Source organism: Erpetoichthys calabaricus, chromosome 12 (assembly GCF_900747795.2).
Source record: "Erpetoichthys calabaricus chromosome 12, fErpCal1.3, whole genome shotgun sequence".
In the NCBI taxonomy this organism is placed as follows: Eukaryota; Metazoa; Chordata; class Cladistia; order Polypteriformes; family Polypteridae; genus Erpetoichthys; species Erpetoichthys calabaricus.
The window spans coordinates 27129961-27150185 of record NC_041405.2 but is presented as its reverse complement, the minus strand read 5'-3'; the positions used below and the strand labels follow the sequence as shown (position 1 = coordinate 27150185).

At 40.6% G+C, this 20225-nt stretch overlaps 1 protein-coding gene across 1 annotated transcript in view; it reads left to right on the top strand.

The window, feature by feature from the left end:
• Positions 1-20225, top strand: part of LOC114661981 (caspase recruitment domain-containing protein 10-like) — a 174327-nt gene that overhangs the window by 57302 nt on the left and 96800 nt on the right. Inside the window, exon 7 of the mRNA XM_051934920.1 lies at positions 12296-12421. Within this exon, the coding sequence (XP_051790880.1) occupies positions 12296-12421 (126 nt within the window). The remainder of the gene's footprint in view (positions 1-12295; positions 12422-20225) is intronic.

Sequence of the window (20225 nt, the reverse complement as noted above, 5' to 3'; positions counted from 1 at the left end):
AAGAAGAAAAAGGAGGTTAAAGGACATGAAAGAGCCGTCTTAGCAGCTACAATCTGACCACCTGTAAAGATGAGACAGACAGCACGAGCTGGGCCTCCGTGAAGGAGCGTTTAGTTGTTAGCACTCTAGGGGCTAGTTTGCCCCACTGAATGTTCTGTTGAAGTTGGGTGAGCAAGGCAGGTGTCCTCCCAAGGGATCTGAGGAGCGACTGCGTGAGCGTGAAGGATGAAGGGAGGACAGCCGACCTCGAACAGTCTGGTAGTGATGTCCTAATGGAAGCCAAGACGGAGGTCGGCCAAAAGGAACTCGTGGCTGTTGGGTCTCCTCCGGCTGCAGGAGTTATGGGTGAGCCGGGCAGAAAGAGAGATGGAGGTGTGCTAAGATCGTGAAAAATGAGACTGCATTTTAACTTCTGGTTTTAAAGGATTTATTTATTGGTTTTCATCCCCACTTTGCACTGTTTTATGGAATATTTATTGAAACTGTGGAACACTGCACTTTTTGTTTGGACACTGGTTTTTGTTTTAATAAAAGCACATTAGCACTTTTGCACTATCCCCTGGCTTCATTTGAGAAGTGTCCTCATTTGTCAGCTTATCTTGGTGACATTACCGATGATGTCGGGTTCAGGGCTCCCGCAAGGACGATGAGAGCGTTGGAGCAAACCTGCATCGTCACAGCCTCCATAAACAAGACACATTCTTTAGTCAGTTTCCCAGTCATCTTTAAAGAAAAAAATGTCTTTTACAGTTTTAGTCCATTGCCTCTTGTTTAAATTTGCGCTTCCTGTGGGGAAAAAAAATGCTGGCAAACTCTGCACCAGAGGGACCCTCAGTGCTATTAAAAACTCTCTGCAAAGACTGACTTTAGCTTTTTCATTGTTCACATTTGGCAATGGCAATCTATTTTGTTTCCATTCTAGCAAATCATTGCTAGGGAGAAGCAAATTTATTTAGTTCATCATTTTCCATTTCTCATTGTTAAAAACGTAAAGCCTTTTTAGAGTGGCAGTGGGTTGTGATTTACCTGGTAGGATGAAAAGAGGCTGCCAAAGAAAAATTTCTTCTGGCACATAATTGCTAGGAAATTGGAGCAGCCAAGCTGAGGGTGAGTCTTGGCTGAGAAATTTAGGATTGTTTACAGTCTTACATTTGTTTTTTCAGGTTGCCATGAGACATTTTTGGCGTAGTAAGCAGGCTTAGTGTATACCTGGCATTCACCGTAATTACCCATTAGCTTTGCCTTACTTTTTTCTTGTTTGATTTTGATATACTTAATTTCCCCTTGGGGATTAATAATCTTTTCGTATGACCTTTTGGCGGGGGATCAGATTGCAGGGTCAGCCACTTTGAGCAATTTTCAGGTTAAGGGTCTTGCTCAAAGGCCCAACAGAGTGGGTTCCCTTTTGGCAGTAACAGGATTTGAATCAGCAACCTTCATGATACCAGCACAGATCCTTAGTCTCAGAGTAAGCTCTCTGCTATGTTTCTGAGAAATTGCAGTCAATGGTAGAATTGTCCTACGCTGGAATATTTTTAATTCAAATACTATTGTTCTCTATCTTTAATTTTTCTCTTTTTTTATTTAGCTATTATTTTACTAGTTTATTGAATCAGTATCTGAGGAACAATACTAGTCTGGAACTCTTGACAAATATCCCAGTTATCTGTAAGTGTAGCTGCTGGTAGGTAAAGCAGGATCAAGCACAAGTCAAACGCGTGCTGAAAGAAATCTCTCAGTCCAAAAGTTCGCTTTAAATGATTTAGTGAAAATTCAAAACAAACAGTCCACACGAGAATAAAGATAGATTGTTACACACGTAGAATAAAAGTAAAAAAAGGGAAAAAAGGTCTCTTCTCTAAACTTAACCTTTTCTTGTTAAACTTCAGTTGTTTTCTATGCTAAAAGATGGTTTACTTCAACTTCAGTATGCTCTAAACGTATGGTGCTGCACATTCAGTAGAGCACGTTGTGTTACATACTATTGGGCACGTTAAGGCACAGTTTGAAACCATGTGCCCTCCAGGCCTTACTTACAGCAAGGCAGGTCACTAACTGAGATGAATCTATGGTCAGAGGGTCAAGAAATAGTTAGAATATACCAATTCAATTCAGCTTGTGGGGGTTATAAGAACCTCCCATAGACTATGCACTAATATACAGGTAGTCCCCAGGTTACGGACATCCGACCTACGACATACGAACAGGGCCGCAGCTGCGACGCATGCGGCTCAGTAACTGCCGCTCCGTCATCTTCGGCCTGGGGATGCTGCAAGCGGTGGCTGGACGAAGGATGGAGGGGGGCGATTTTGCTGCTCGCTCACTGTAGTGTCCCTCGGATGGCTCCCGGCAGCAAGCGGTTTCACTGCCCACCCACCACACACGGCTGCCCCATTCGTTTTAGGTGGGCGGCTGGTAATGTTGCAAGCGGTGATTCGGTTGTGGCTGAACGGAGGCCTTAGAGGGTGAACGGGGTGGCGGGGGGTAGCATTGTAGTGTGCCTGCATGTTGAATGGGGACAGTGGTGTTGCGTACGCTGCAGGCAGCATACTGTAGTGGAGGTGACTGTGAGGTGGGCTGGTGATGAACCGTCCCTCGCTGCCTCCAATCATTCTCAATAGCAAGCCTGCTTGTACTGTTACGCACATAGCAGGAAGTTGTCTCTTGTCAGTACAGAGTGGTCCAGATCTAATTATGCAGATCCAGATCGTCTGGATGACTTTGATTGATGCAGGGACGATTCCAGTTCGGCGCGAAGACGATTCTTCATGTCGTCAGTTCGCACACTTCTCAATGGTCCGGATTTTTCGGGTGATTTTCTATGTAATAAACTGAATAAGTTATAGCGTAATGAAAATTGCATAATTAGATCTGGACCATTCTATACATCAGACGTGTTGACAACTGGTGCCTTCCTGCTGTGATAGCGTGTACAGTGCTGTGCAGAAGAGCTCATCTTAATCTTTTGTCTTCACCCTTCAACAATGTCTCTGAAACACAAATCTGATGCAAGTGCTGGTGATATAGTAAAGAAGAGAAAAAACATCACCATTGAAAATAAAGTAGAAATAATAAAAAGGTCAGAAAGAGGTGAAACTCCATCATTCATTGGCAGAGCACTTGGTTACAGTCGGTCAACAATAGCATTTATTAAAATAATGTACCTGTTCCGACTTACATACAAATTCAACTTAAGTACAAACCTATAGTCCCTATCTCGTATGTAACCCGGGGACTGCCTGCATAGGAAAACATTTAATATAACTTAACTCTTTGAGGGCTGAATATTTTTTCCAAAAAACTCAGCTTTCTGAAGAGCACACTGAGCAACGGTTTCACACAGAAATCAACATAAAACGTTTGTTTCTGCGTGCCGTGGCACCACATGTTCGCCATCTCTGACGCAGAGGTGGCTTGACAGCCAGCAAGAATGCGCAGCGTGCCGGCGGTGATGTCAGTCACAATGTGCCACAATCTGGTTTGTTCCTCTTTTCATCAAATGTGGTGGTCCAACCAGGCAAACTTTGCATCAGATACACGAACGTGTTCAGCTCCACGATTAATCGATGTTGGTACCTCACTTGCGTTTTCGATCTCGATCTCCAGATCACTTGCATTAAAATCGGAGTCTGGCAAGTCGGAGTCTGATTCAGCAATAATACGCAAAACATTGTCCACAGAGTATTTGGCTCTGTGCCTTTGCTTTGGTCTTCTGCTAGAAGTCGATGCCATTTTAGATGTTGTTTGCTCTTCGCTACTCATGCACGTGCAAGGAATTGAGGTCACATCAGCAAAGCTAACCTTCCTTCTAGCAAAGAGAGTCAAACCAAAATGTAACGGCAAGTTTTGTGGCCTTTTACAAGCGGATTACTGTCCTCTACCCCTGAATTTCAACAAAAGTTGACATCTGCCCTGAAAGAGTTAAATAACTAGCAAATGGCTCTTACAGTAAGCTTATTATCTTCTTTGGCCAAGTAGAGTTATTCAGTGTCACTGTTAGGAAATTCAGTAAGGCCAATATCATAGTATACGGCTTCTAGTTGGAGGGGATGTCAAACTTGATGACTATACCTGCTGCCGCTAATCTTGCCACTGTCATATGTCAGTTTACATGAATAGAAATTACAAGGCATGTCAAATTGCATGACTCTGTGGCAACTTTGCAGCTCAGCTTCATACTTTCAAAGAATTCTGTGCACACTCCTTATCCTGACAGCTAATAAATTTCTGCCTGATGGAGCTGGTACTACAGTATATGGTGATTTCAGATGCTTAACAGCATTTTTTTTCTCTTTCCATTATGTCATCTTAATTAAAAAATGAGACATCAGACAGGTGAGTCTCTCTTCTGTTTGTCAGCTTCAAAGCATATGCATTCCTTATGTCTCATTGCTGCATTACATGTATTGTACTTCCAGATGAACACTGTTCGGTTGTCAGCTCTCATACACACACAGAGCTCGCCCCGACAACTTAAAACAAAAACAGGCCTGTTTGATATTGTGACGGAAAAATTCAGCCTACTTGGACTGCAGGCCGTGGCACTGCACCGTAACTCCAACTCACTAAGATTATGCAAGTGTAATGTGACATGGCCTTAAATTAGAGAGGAGAAGAGATCACCAGATACAAGTTAAATACTCATCCATCCATCCATCCATTATCCAACCCGCTATATCCTAACTTCAGGGTCATGGGGGTCTGCTGGAGCCAATCCCAGCCAACATAGGGCTCAAGGTAGGAAACAAACCCCGGGCAGGGCGCCAGCCCACCGCAGGGCCAAGTTAAATATCATGAGATGCATATCGCACAAATATTTTCCACATGTTTCAAATTGATTAATATACTTATGAGCATCTTATGTTTTAGTTCAATCTTCTATTCTCCTTGTTTTTACTCCTTTTATTCTTGTGTTTACTGTATAAATATGGTTGCCCTCCCTATCAATAGTAGTCTCTCCGAAGCCAGCTTACAATGTATGTGGCCGGAGACAACCATATGTGAATTTCGCTTACAACTGGGTGGGAACAATTAGCTGTCTCACTGAGTGCCACACTTCTTAACTCTTTGATGGCTCAATATTTTTTTCGGCTATCTTCATGCAGGCACTGGCTGGCGGAGCTAAAGGTGGATCTGACGAGAGAGCTAAGCGTACGCGCAAAACAAAATACTCTGTGGACAATGTTTTGCGTTTTATGGCTCAATCGGACTCAGGCTTAATCTAACTGAGATTTGGATGCGAAGGATCTGGAGATCACAAAAACGGAAGTGATGTAGCAGCCTGTTTCCTTAAGAGGCATTAGCTCTCTGGAAATGTGTTGTTTTCAATTGCGGCGTTTTAATTAACCTGAATTTAAATAAAAAGGTATTATCCCTCCCCAGCATGCAATATGACGGTTAAAAGTTTACACGAGAACAGAAGGATAATCTAGCTCTTTAATGACGGGTTCACGCGGTATTACAGACGGGAAGCTTATGACAGACATATCAAGCCGTGGGAATCTTGACCTATGCAGTCCGTCATCTTTCACTGAAAGGATTTTAACCGGACAGAAGACAGAATCTTCTGTCCAGCCTCGGATGGAAGACATACTCTTCCGCCTGGCAGCTTCAAAGTGTTGGCCGTAGGTGTCCATTCTTATATACTGGTTGCTCCATGTGCAGGCTCCTTCTCTTGATCCAAACAAGGACAGGAAAGTACTCAAACCCCACCTTCAAACATACAGGAATAGCACAATGCCTACATATAGTTCTCATTTTCCCAACAAGGGAAGGTTTTTGCGCTGACAGAAGACAGAAATATACTAGTCTGTCTTTAGGCTGACTGTTCAATTCCCCAGCTGTCTGTAGCTCTCTATAGTCCTGTGCTTGGCTCGGCAATTCTAACTGCTGATACTGTGCCCCTCTGTACCTGTATGAATGAATCCATAACAGTGGGCACAGAGAACAGTGACATTAAACTTAAATAAAAAAAACACATAGTATAACACAGCCTCAGCTGATCATAGTGCTGAACACTTTGGTGTGGCGGCCGACCACTGCGTGGAGACATTGCTGTGTGTCACTATAAGTCGTCACCCGCCTTGAAAGAGTTAAATAATCCAACATCTTGTGAAGGCGGAGCTAAAAGTGGTGACCGTGATTCTGAACTGCAAAGAACAGACATACTCTCATTAATCTGGTGTGACAGACAGCAGGCTTCTGTTTACAATGAACCATCTACAATTGAAAAGTCTCCTGAAACGATTATTAGACATATAAATGTGTGTCACGTATGCAGAGAGTACATTGCACATCTTAAAAATACGCATAACCTGTTTTAAAATAAACATAAACCAATGCAAGGGAAAAACCTTTCTGTAGCATCAGATTATACGTTATCATTCAACGAACAATGAACGAACGGTAAACGTAAACGATATGTTGTCGTATTTGGTGTGTGTGCTCTCTGTTGTTCTGCGTTACGACAATAGTGTAGAAGTCAATGTAAGCTTGAAAGAATTGGCAACTATATTCATGAAAATATGAATTTCAAAATATACATTTGATATAAACTGTGTATCACACTCTGACAAAAAGACTGCAGTTAAGAAAGCTGATAATGAAGAACCACAGGAGATGCAGATTTCAGTACTCAAAACACCTGAATCAACAAGTGTAATCAGAATAATAAGTTTAATGTCACTGTGCTCTGTAAAAAAAAATATTTTATAAATCCACTCACATGTACGGGCCAGGCCAAAGTTAGCACACAGGCGCTCTCAGAATTTAGAACTGCTAGGCAAGCATTTGAAGAGAGAAAGGTACAACTACGAAAATGGGCTTTGTACTATTTCTGTATGTTAGAGATGAAACTGAATCTTCTCCATGCCTTGTTTGGAACCTAAGTAAGGGCCTGCATGTGGAGAAAACAGTATAAAAGACTTGGACAGCAGCCAAGTCTTCAAAGCTGACGGATGGATGGGGGATATCGTCATCCATTCCTGAGAATCCTTCCAGCGCAGTGACGGAAAATGGCAGACTGTATACATCGAGATCCCACCTTGATGAAGTATTGTCATTTGGCTTCCTCCGTCTGTAATGCCGCGTAAATCGTCATTAAAGAAAGCAAAGTTATTTTCTCTTATGTGATTTCTTACCGCCATATCACTATGGAAGAGATGTCGCCTTTTAATATTATATCTGCTTAGTTTCGGGTTACTTAAAACGCCGCAATTACAAAAGAACTTATTCTAATTGGGGAGCTATCGCCCCCTACAGGAAATAACAAGCACCAGTAGAGCACAGATAAGGCTGCACAACATCCACCTTCTAACTGCATGTCTAAAGAAATTGAACATTACTGTCTAATTGGAAATACAAACATGCCATTACAAAATGCATCCGTGGACCACAATGTTCATCTGAACTCTATTTGCTGTTGTTATGTCATATAGTGATACAACAGTCAAACAACAGAAAGATATTGTAGCAGACAGAGGCTTCTCAAACGTGTGAAACCCAGTAGCTGAGGTGGTCTGTGTGTTTGTCTGCCTGTCTGTCTCCACTGTCACATCGCTCATTACAACGTGCAAATTAATTAGTAAGTTTCAGTTACTTTGTGCTACTCAGCTCCTGAATGGATAACAACAATTTTAGCTTTTTATTTTCACCCGGCGTTAAGTCTTTTGTTCAGTATCTTTTGCTCTCTCCTTGAAACCCTGGCGGTAGTTTAAATGCATGGATTGGAGAAATAAGGGGGCAGGTGTTTTAGGAGAAAGCACTGAGGGTGCAGCCATTGCAGAGCAAGATTTCTCCACCATTCACTACACACTTTAATAGTTGTCCCCAGGCATGTATTCTCATTTGAGAATCACATACGGCTCTGTGAAACTATATGGATGTCAATAATCTCTACTTGTATATTGTAGTTCACATCACATTATTAAATGTTCCAGAGCGCTAAACAGAACACCAATCACAAAGTTATGTATTACTGCACAAAGACAAAACCATGAGTAATGGTACATAGATTGTAGTAGCAAGGAAGAAGGAGAAGAAAAACACAAAACCCCCATCATTTTGTGAATTCTGAAGAAAAATAAACACGTGTGTGCCCACAATTTTTGTATATTATAAATAATCAAAGAAACCAAAGCTACCTTGGTTCTCAGGCCCTCTCTGGAAGTGTAAAAGTGCAGGCCAGTGTCCAAGTTACAGAGCAGCTCCAGCTGTGGAAGTGATCAATAGTGAGGTTCACATTGTCATAGAGTATGATGCTTAGCCATGGACTGATTGAAAATATATTTTGTCAAAGGGTAACAGAGAAGAAAATGCTAATATATGTTGTGACCACCAGGGGGCGGTGCAACACCCAAAACCTCAGACATAACTTCACAGACAGCTTTTCTAGTGTAAATTAAAGGTTTATTCACAGCAAGTACCTTATACAAAGGCTTCAAAGCAACACAAACCACACAACTCCTCTCCTTCTTTTTCTCTCTCTCCTTCCACTCCTCCAGGCAAGCTTTGTCCTTCTCCTCTTCCAACTCTCACTCCCCAGATGAAGTTCTAGTGGTCTCTTTTACCTTGGAACCGGGAGTACATCTGATGCTAGGGAATTGCCCGATGGAAGTACTTCTGGGTCAATCAGAAGTTCCAAAATGTAGGGATGATGAATCCCTGCAGCAAACCCAGAACAAGACAAGGCTGTATTATGGGACTACTGTTCCCAGCGTACCTTGCCTTGTGTCTGTAGGTATCGTTGCCCAGGAAGGCTACCACCTAGCTTGTTGGGGAATCATGAAATCCTGCCAGGTTGCCTCTCCCTGTTCTTCCACTACTCTAGCCTCTTGGTCATGTATTTTTCCTTGGTTCAAACCTGCTGGAATGCCAGTATACCTATTGCCCTGGCTAAGGCAGGATGATCTCTGCCCTGTTTCTTCTGCCATTGTAGGGCTGGCCTCCCATCCAGTCAAGATACCATGCCCCATCCCAGCCAGGACACTTACTGTATCCATGTGTACCATCCATCACAACATAGATGTCATATTCTAATCTTTGTATTCTACAGTATAACTGTTTTGGCAACAATATATTTAATTCTTCTTAATATTCCTCACCAAGATGTACATTATTTTTTAAAGATTTTTCAGCGCAAGGAGACTCATCTAGTGTTTCCATAAGTGGCTGTGCTCCAATCATATGAAAGTTTAGACATAGGAGAGGAAAAGCCTTTGATGATCACATTTGGAACAGTTTCTTTTAAAATGTTAATAGTGACGACTTGAAAAGATGGTACAGTTTGAGTATAAAGACTTCATAGGTAAAACCTAACTTCCCTAAATGAATAGCAATAGAATCAAATTAATACATTTTTCTTATTTAAATGTGTCGGAGGCCACTCTTTCCTTGTGTCTTCCTCCTGCAGGTGTTGAAAAGTATAATGAAATCTCAGAAATGCTTATTGCCTTTTAACTAATAAAACACAATTTCTGCTGTTGCCTTGTGCGTGACTACTTATTAACTCAGTGTTTACACACGTATTCCCTTTATCCTGAGGACAAAGCTAACTATAGTACATGACTTTGATCACAGATATTGCAGCTACGTCAGCTTGCCATTCCAAGGAGAGTCTGCCAGAATCTGCACCTTTTATCTGATAGGTGATCACTGGCAGAAATGAAGCAAGTGATTAAGGAAGAAGAATTGAATGATGACAAGGACGCAACATGGCTAGGAATTTGAGGGCCTGGCACAGTTACACAGACTCCCACAGACATAATCCTCTCATTGTAACACGGTTAAAGCGAGAATTACCGATCTATAGTTCCAGTTTATCTGTGACACTTAAAAACATGAGCATACCTTTATTTAGAAACTCAGTAAAAGTAGTGAACTGTGTAAACATCAGTACACCATTATTTCAACACTAGCTGTGTAAGATTGTGCTGTAAAAAGCCTGGGCATCTAGAAACCATGGATTCTGGCACTTCAATCAACCAATAACATCGTTTGTGTATTAGCAGCTTCTCGTTGGTTTCATTTTGCCGTTGTGCTCGCCTCTGTTGTCTATCAGCAGCTAAGCAAGTTTCTCTCTCCTCTGAGTTTTCTTTTTGTCAATGTGTTCTCCTCCATTGTCTATCAGCGGCTAAGTGAGATTCCCTCTCCTCAGAGGTTTCATTTTGCCGATGTGTTCACCTCGCTTGTGTATTAGCGGGGACAGTTTCACTTTGGCAACAGAGTCGCTTTCTTTGAGCTTCTTGCTGTATCCTCACACTTCCAGGCCGGACAAACAGACACACTCACTTCCACGCGTAGACGTTTATATATAAGATTGCGTAATACCGTTGAGCTGTAAATTGATTTGATTATTGTTAGTGGTGTGGCAGTGTACGCATTTCACAGTATGTTGTAGTGCAATAACTATTACTCATAATATACATATATTAGTAATCATTCATTTGTCTATGCGTTTTCTTCTTTTGCAGGTCTATTTGTTATGGCATTGGGTGGGGATTTCTTTTTTTTATTTACCAGCTCTGCAATAGAAATGATTACTGAATAATATTTAATGAATCAAGTTAATTTGAAAGACTTTTATGACTCTTTAGTCGTTCATGACATGTTATACAGTGATTTTGTATTTTCTTCAGTTTATGCAAACTTTGTTTATGCAATTGAGAAGTCTGTTGGCTACATAGTAACAGATTAATTCATATTGTAAAAAGCAATTGCAACACAAGAGAAAATTTTGGGGTCCAGGATGGATCGGCCCTATTTATAAACTAAACAGAAAGAGAGTGAAGCAGGAGTCAGGACCATTGTGGATGCTGTGTAGCTAATCGTGAGTCGCTTCTGGGGCATGAGGTCCATCTGTCGCTGCTTTGACAATGAATGCCAACCTCTCTTTTGGTTTGTGGCCAATGATGTAGAAGGGGTGGAGCTTTAAGCTATGCACTGGAAGTGACCTCATATTCCTTTGATGTCTTCCTCCTCTTTTCACAGGACAAATGAGCGGTAATCACCAATTGCATTTTTCTCATTTTGCTTTACAAGGCACCTGCTTGTATGAAGCCTCTTGTTGCACACATGCCTGAAAATGCACATATTCTGGGTTCATATCCAAATTTCCACAGTATAGTGAATATGACTTCATCAAAAGAGTCATTTTTTTTCCCCAGAAGAGCCTGGGTGTAAATAACAGTAATCAATTTGTGAGTAACCATGATACGCTGATGACAAAAAGGAATCCATTCATTATCTAACCCGCTATATCCTAACTACAGGGTTCACGGGGGTCTGCTGGAACCAATCCCAGCCAACACAGGGTGCAAGGCAGGAAACAAACCCCAGGTAGGGTGCCAGCCCACCACAGGGCACACACACACACACACACACGCACACACGCACACACACCAAGCACAATTTAGGATCGCCAATACACCTAACCATGTCTTTGGACTGTGGGAGGAAAGCGGAGCACCCGGAGGAAACCCACACAGATACGAGGAGAACATGCAAACTCCACACATGGAGGACCCGGGAAGCAGGAATGTTATCCCAAATAATGTCCTTTGACTGTACAAATCCTGATGCTTGATAAAATGTAAAAATATCAAGGCAGTTTTAAACATCTTAGTTACAGATGGAGATAAAGCACTGTTTAATATGTAGTTAAAATCCAATCATTATAAGTTTATGAGAGCGCATATTTGAGAACATTGACTATAATTGGGTGTGTTTATATAGTTCAGTTCCTGATGCTGTCAGTTGTACTGAAATGATGTATTTGGAGAAGCCAGTTTGGTGTCTCTGTCATTCTGTTCCATTTAAGGCACTAGACAACATTTTGTTAAATGCAACATCATTTTTGATGCTTGCTTTTTATTGGGGTAAGATAAAAATAAAAACATGTGTCTTTCATTTGCAGGCAGTTGCTAAGAAACTAAAATCAGAATCTTGTCTCCCAAAGGATTAATTACAGAAGTGGCCTAAAGTTGAAAAAAGCACCACTGCTCACAGCCTGCACTTTAATAAGGGATTTTTTATATCTGTTTAGAAATACTTGTCAGTACAGTTTATGAGTGTTTTTTTGGGATGGGGTTAAAAGTAGGAACTGTGGCAAAAGGCCAGTTTTCCATTGTATTAAAACTACTGACTTCTGTTTGCCTGTATAACAAAATCCAGTTAATCTGATCTTCATTTATTGTTGGAATTTCTGCAAGAAGATGATTTACTTTTTTGTGTTTGGGCTTTGGCCTGTGGCATGAGTTTGTATCCTCAAATACGTAATGCTGTGTCATTTTCCTAACAGCTGCTTCAGGATCGTGAGAAATTAGACCTGGAACTGCATATGCTGAAAACAGACCTAGAGATTGAGAAGAAGAGGAATGGCTCCTATCAGATGCAGCTTGAGGAGATCGGAAAAGAAAGAGATCAGGTGGGCACGAGGGAATCCTGACTGCATTCAACTACATAATGTCACATAAAATGTTAGCATAGAGCAAGGGAAAGACAATTTTTATTTTGACATAAAATACTTCTCTTTAGGATGTATAAGGAAAACTGATGTATACAGAAGAGAACCTACACTAACAAAGGAAGAGCATGCAAATACCACACAAGTAGTGACTGGACCAGAATTTCCTTTGGCTGTGAGCCTGCAGACTACCATGATACACATCCATTATAGTTTACCGTGTATACTCGGGTCTTGAAACCCAAAAAATCGATCATAAAATCATGCCCCTGACTTATACACCTGTTCAGAATAAGGGATGCTCTTATGATAAAGGTGTATGAGGGTGTGAGATACAAAAAACACAAAACAGTGCAAACGTCACTTCGGAATAGTTTAGGTATTACTGTCTGGTCACGTAGGCACGATACATAGGAAAAAAAAAGGCATTGCGCTCCGTGGTTACTCTCTCAGCTCCACTCTTCTACCATCACCAATATCACTTTCGCTGGCCAAAACATTTCCCTTTCCACATCTGTCACCAATTTGGGTGTTAAAATGGACCCTCAACTCACCTTTGACACCCACATCAAACACCTCTGTAAGTCTTCTTTCTACCACCTCAAGAACATTGCTAAACTCCGCCCAACTCTCACCCTGGCAGATGCAGAGAAGCTCGTCCATGCCTTTGTCTCCTCCAGGCTGTATTACTGTAATGCGCTCCTCATCGGGATTCCTGGCAAGAGAATTCAGAGACTCCAGTATATTCAGAATAGCGCTGCCAGAATCCTGATGAGGGTGCGAAAGCATGACCATATCGCCCCAATCCTGAAAACACTTCACTGGCTCCCTGTCCCACTCAAAATAGAGTACAAGGTCGTTCTCCTCACCCATCAGTGCATTTATGGACATGCCCCCCTTTACTTACAGGAACTCCTTACCCCTTATACCTCCTCACGCACCCTCCGCTCTGTACACATTAACACTCTCCAAGTCCCTAGAACCAAGCTTCGCAGTATGGGTGATAGGGCTTTTTCATCTGTGGCGCCGAGACTGTGGAACGCCCTCCCTAATTACCTGAGAGCCCCACAGTCGACTGATGTTTTTAAACAGAATCTAAAAACTCATCTTTTTAGAAAGATATTTTGTTAAAGTATAAATAGATTTTCTTGTTGTACTATTTTATTTTTACTCTGTAGCACTTTGAGATTGCTAAAATATAAAGCGCAATATAAATAAAATTTCTTCTTCTTATTATTATTCATTAGCATATCATAATCTCTTGGATCATTAGCATGAGTTTTCTGCATTCGACTTATATGACCGATATTATATGACCGACTTATCCTCAGAAGAACTTAAACGCTAGTATATATGGTAATTCAATACGTATATAAGTAGGAATTTTAGTTAGAGAAATTTTTTAAAAAAAATTAAAAAATAAAAATCAAAGTGTTAATGAATATGATGTACTACACATCCAAAGGCATCTGGAAACTGCTTGCGTGATGGGCACCTCACAGCACAAGCACATCTTAACAGTGGTCAAAAAGAGCAAGTCGCAGTTTCTGCTGTGAAGAAGAGACTTAGTCCAGTCTGCAGTAGTCCACAGCCATTATTTCAAGGTCTTATTTCTTACTGCCTCACACCCTCTCAAACCTGCAGCAGAAAGTCTCCACATCATAGTATATATGTATGTAGGTATATATATTCTAAAATGAAAGACCTTGACCCAAAAAGAGGTTTGGGGCAGCCAACCATATACTTGCATAAGGCTGCAAAAATTAACGTTTGGTAGCACAGAAGTGTATAGGCTGAGTCCAAAACAGAACTGAATTCAAAGTGAGAAGTTGTTTTGCTTTTAAGGCAGGTCGGCAAAAGTGAGGTCAGTAGGGTCGGAAGCAGAAGTGATGTCCTCGTGACCATGCAGATTTTCCTGTGTCTGGTCTGCAGGGATTAAATAGAAAGGTTTACTGCACCCCAAAACCCCCTGTCCTGGTGTGGAATTACCTTCTTTTGCTCCATCTAACTGCCTCCCATGCGCACGTTATATATACTGTATATTATAAAAAAAATCCTGGAGAGAAACACTAGGGCGTCGAGACATGATCTACATGTTACGATCACGGAAGACACTTAAAAAACCTGCGAGACAAAAGAAAATGGCCATGGAGCGTCTTGCTGGGACCTTAAACATGAGACTTTATGCCAAGAGATTGACCCAGGACCGTCTCGCAATGATGTACAACATGAGATTCTTGCAAGACACACCCTACTTAAAATCAATTTCAAATAAGACAACAGGCAGCAAAACATTCTGTCATGTGACAGATTTGAGCACATACAGATCTAGGGTCTCAGCGCATATAAAGCGTATAAGGACAATACGTTATAAATGAAACGTCGACAACTAAGCGAAGAAGAAAGCAGCGCGGAGAAAAGAGACTCAAAAGCGTTGGAGAGAAAAAAGAGCAAAAAAGAAAAAATAATCTAGGTGCAAATTCAGAAAATAAGGAAAGTAATTATCAGCCCGTAACAAGTGGAATTGAAAAAAACACATCCAATCGGGCTGAGAATTAAAAGACAAAGTAGAACTTCATTAAGACATTCACAAACATAGGCGCTATACACATGTGGAGAAAGTTAAAGAATATGAAAGTAGGAAAATTAGAAAGTATAAAAAAAAGAAAGTAAAGATCGCAGTAGTGCAAACAAATGGAAATTATTACGCGAAAAAGGGAAAATAATCACAACGGACCAGGTGTCACTGAAAAAAAAGCAGGACAAAGCGAGGTCAGAAATAAAAAACAGAGTAAAAAACAAAGTAAAGCTTCATAAAGAGGTTAAAAAACAAAAGGGCCAAACACATGCAGAGCAGGTTAGAGATAATGAAAACTGGAATTCAAAAGACTCAAAAAAAACGTAGGTGCGAATCACATGCAGAGGAAGATACAGAATATGAAAGCAGAAAAAAATGAGTGTCAAAAAAAGAGAGTAAACATCGTATTAGCGCAAAAAAAGAGAAATTATTACTCTGAGAAATAACGAAAAGGCGAATAGAGATCGAATACAGTAATCCCTCGCTATATCGCGCTTCGCCTTTCGCGGCTTCACTCCATCGCGGATTTTATATGTAAGCATATTTAAATATATATCGCAGATTTTTTGCTGGTTCGCAGATTTCTGCGGACAATGGGTCTTTTAATTTCTGGTACATGCTTCCTCAGTTGGTTTGCCCAGTTGATTTCATACAAGGGACGCTATTGGCAGATGGCTGAGAAGCTACCCGGCTTACTTTTCTGTCTCTCTTGCGCTGACTTTCTCTGATCCTGACGTAGGGGGATTGAGCAGGGGGGCTGTTCGCACACCTAGACGATACGGACGCTCGTCTAAAAATGCTGAAAGATTATCTTCACGTTGCTATCTTTTATGCAGCTGCTTCCTGAAACGACATGCTGAACGGTGCTTCGCATACTTAAAAGCTCGAAGGGCACGTATTGATTTTTGACTGTTTGTTTTTCTCTGTCTCTCTGTCTCTCTGTCTCTCTCTCTCTCTCCCTGCTCCTGACGGAGGGGGTGTGAGCTGCCGCCTTCAACAGCTTTGTACCGGCGGTGCTTCGCATACTTAAAAGCAAACAGCCCTATTGATTTGTTTGCTTTCCTCTGTCTTTCTGACAGACTCTGCTCCTGACGCGCACTCCTTTGAAGAGGAAGATATGTTTGCATTCTTTTAATTGTGAGACAGAACTGTCATCTCTGTCTTGTCATGGAGCACAGTTTAAACTTTTGAAAAGGAGACAAATGTTTGTTTGCAGTGTTTGAATAACGTTCCTGTCTCTCTACAACATCCTGTGATTCTGCGCAAATCTGTGACCCAAGCATGACAATATAAAAATAACCATATAAACATATGGTTTCTACTTCGCGGATTTTCTTATTTCGCGGGTGGCTCTGGAACGCAACCCCCGCGATGGAGGAGGGATTACTGTATATGGACTTCAGAAGTATGTAAATATTGTAAGGCTTTGAAGTTTAAGTCAGAGAATTTCAAAAACGGGGTTTACCTCACATGCATTTATTGCAAAAAAAATTATTAACTGCTGATGATGTTGATCATTTTGTCTGTGCTGAAGTTCCAAACAGAGAAACCTATCCTAAATTATGGTACAAAGTCACTAAACACATGTCTCACTGACCTCATTTAAAAGATTCCAAATATTGTTTTTAAAGAAGTTCTGAAATAAAAGTGAAACTAATGAAATAGCAACAATTCAAAGAAAAAAAAAATCTTAAAAGTGTGTATCCGGAAAACCAAACACGGGGGTTGGCGAGCGAATTGAGCAGGGGGCAAAGCCCCCTAGTATATATAATGCTAAAATATAAAGTGCAATATAAATAAAATTTATTTAAAAGAGGCTGCCTCCCTCCAGTCATCAGCTGGAGTCGGGTGGAAGTGGACGATGCTCGGAGGAGAGGAATGGAGTTGGTGAAGACAGGACTTTGGAGAGGCCCGGACTTGAGGGTGTGTGGTGCAGGGGCACTGGGTTGTGCGCGGGACTTGGACTTTTGTACATAATGTAAATAAACGTGTTTTGGGTTTGAACCATCGGTGTCTGCCTGTCTGTGCTGAGGCTGATCTTATATATATATATATATATTGGGGCTCATCAGGTGTAGGCACCTTCCCTGAGACAAAGCCTCAGACATTGCTCTACTGTTATTGGTTTGCTTACGTGACAGGGTGTAGATCGATGTATTACATGCATAGGTCTGATCACAATCTGATATTTGGGTGTTTACCTACCAGGAAACACTTATGATTGGTCAGCCTTTCAGCTGACATTCACCACACCCTCTCAGTTGTGACAAGCATATCATAGACATGATATATCGTACCTGCCAAATCATACAAAGAGTACACAACCCGTGTTTCACCCTAATTGGGCCTCATCAGGTGTCTGCACCTTTGCTTTTCCTTATGGGAATCAAACCTCCAGGAAAATGCAACCTATTTTAATAGGCTCTTAATGAACGTAAATATTAATAAATTGATTGTATGAACTGATTGTATACTTTAACCATGTTCAGTTCACAATGGATAACTGATTAAGATACTTCCGGTCTACACAAACTTCATCTGTGAAAGAAAATGCAACATTTGATCTCAAATATCCATCCATCCATTTTCCAACCTGCTGAATCCAAACACAGAGTCACGGGGGTCTGCTGGAGCCAATCCTAGCCAACACGGGGCACAAGGCAGGAGCCAGTCCTGGGCAGGGTGCCAACCCAATGCAGGACACACACAAACGCACCCACACACCAAGCACACACTAGGGCCAATTTTGAATCACCAATCCACCTAACCTGCATGTCTTTGGACTGTGGGAGGAAACCCACACAGACACGGGGAGAACATGCAAACTCCACGTAGGGAGGACCCGGGAAGCGAACCCGGGTCTCCTAACTGCGAGGCAGCAGCACTACCACTGCGCCATCGTGCCGCCCATCTCAAAGATTTAAACTATAATAAAAAAAATCAATATGCAAAGCACCAACTGTTTAAAAGATGTGTCATTAGGCTTAACTTCAATCCTAAGACCAATACAGCTGCTCTAATAATGGCCGGTACATTTTTTCATAATCTGTCCATTAGCTGGGAGCAGTGTCTGAACCAGGCTCTGTCTTCAACCCGGATTTTATGTATTCTGTACATTTTAAGAGTGCCTCCATCTTGCAATTATTTTCTACTCTTTGAGTAATCAAAATGAATATATTTTGTAATGTTAAAGGAAACTAAGACATTTTCAAACCTGAATGACTGAAAGAGAATTTAACATTTTCCTCTAAACTTAACTGGAAACCATTTGAGATGTGAAGTTTAATGACTGGACTTTCTACTTGTAGTTGTGAGGGATGCTTGTTTGTTTTAAAGTACCTGTATATCTGTAAGTGAGCATCAGCCTTATGATAAAGAATAACAATAGTAATATCTTTTTTATTTCAATGTATTGATGTCTGTTTTTTGCATATTACTCTGCCTTAGTTCTATAATACTTCTCAACAAGAGAAAGCAAATCTAGATAGTGTGACAGCTACAAGTTCAATTAATGTCACCTATATTTTTTGAGTTTAAACCATCTTTGAATTTAAAGTTGTAAGTACTGCCTTGCTATTTACATAATTACTGCCTAGAAAAATAACATGTGTTTCTTATGAATATAAGGGCACATGAGATTCACTGATCCACTCTTTCACCACTCTAAAGCGATTAATTAATGACATAATTGAAGAAGTATCAGTGTTGAGATTATGGAGAAATAGAGCTGAGTGTGATCAGCTTGCAAATGAGAGTTAATGTTATGCGTACAAAATATTTCTTCTAATGGTGACATATAATGAGAAAAACAAATTTGCCCTGGGTTTGATCCTTGCCAGACACAAGATTTGGCTGCCTCAGGAAATGAGGGGGTAATGTCATAATGCTTATGTGTTGTACGTAGATAGATAGATAGATAGATAGATAGATAGATAGATAGATAGATAGATAGATAGATAGATAGATAGATAGATAGATAGATAGATAGATAGATAGATAGATAGATAGATAGATAGATAGATAGATAGATAGATAGATAGATAGATAGATACTTTATTAATCCCAATGGGAAATTCACAAAATTACGTAGACGAGAGTCTGACTATCCGAATACATTTTCACACCAGTGCTGTACAGTTCTGTGACTGACAGCATCAAGAACTGATCTTAAACTTAAAGCACAATTATTGGGGAACTTTTTCCACCTGAGGGGGTTAGAATGTTAGTTACCATGGAGGTTATGGCTGTTTTAGTATCCTGACTGGAGACTTTTTTTCTTTTGAGTTTTGAATTACAAGCATTGTTTTTTCTTTAAAAGCTTTAGTTTAAAATGGTTATATTTGAGATGTTTATATAAATTTCAAGAACATTCAGTTCTAAATCTGGGATCTGACAAATGTTATAGTTACGGAATTTTCGACACAATTGTCTTATCTTTTTCTTGACCTTCCTCCAGTCTACACCGCCTTTTTCCTGGTCTGTTCTTTCTTCTGACATCCTTTCTTTGTCCTGCTCATTTATTTTTTTTTCTACTGATATCCCTGGGTACACCTGCTCCAGTTCTTTATTCGTTGTTGTCCTCCACATCCCATATACTGGATTTTCACAGGTTCATTGATCCTTTTCAAGGTCCTCCTTAAAGATATTCCTCTCTGGCTGTTAGAGTTCAAGCCTAAGACCCATAAATCACAATAGGTCTCATTACTGTTTTATAAATTCTACATTTTGTTGTTCTGTTTATTGGCTTAGATTTACAAATATGGTGTTAGTGCAAATAACATTAGTTTCCCGCTGTTATCCATGCTTCAGTTATTCAGTTTTCATCTGTGACCAATCTATCAAATTCCTGTCCTCCTAATACCGTCCTCTTTTCAAGTCCTTCTCCTCCTAAACATAACAATGCTTCTAGAGTGCACGTTCAATCCCACATTCCTTACTCCTAAATTTATACTTGTTCTTCTAGGTCCCTTCAGCTCTTAGCAATCTTTGAACTGGTACTTTCTACTAATAAACTCAAGAACTGGTACTTTCTATTGAAAATTGTTCCCATGGGGTTATTTATTATTAATTATCCCATGATTTCTCCTGTATTCAAATTAAAATTTTTTGTTGAGATCAAATCCTCCCTTCACTGCAGTCATTACTTTGTATTTGACCTGTCTACCTAAGCCACACTTTTAGTATTCT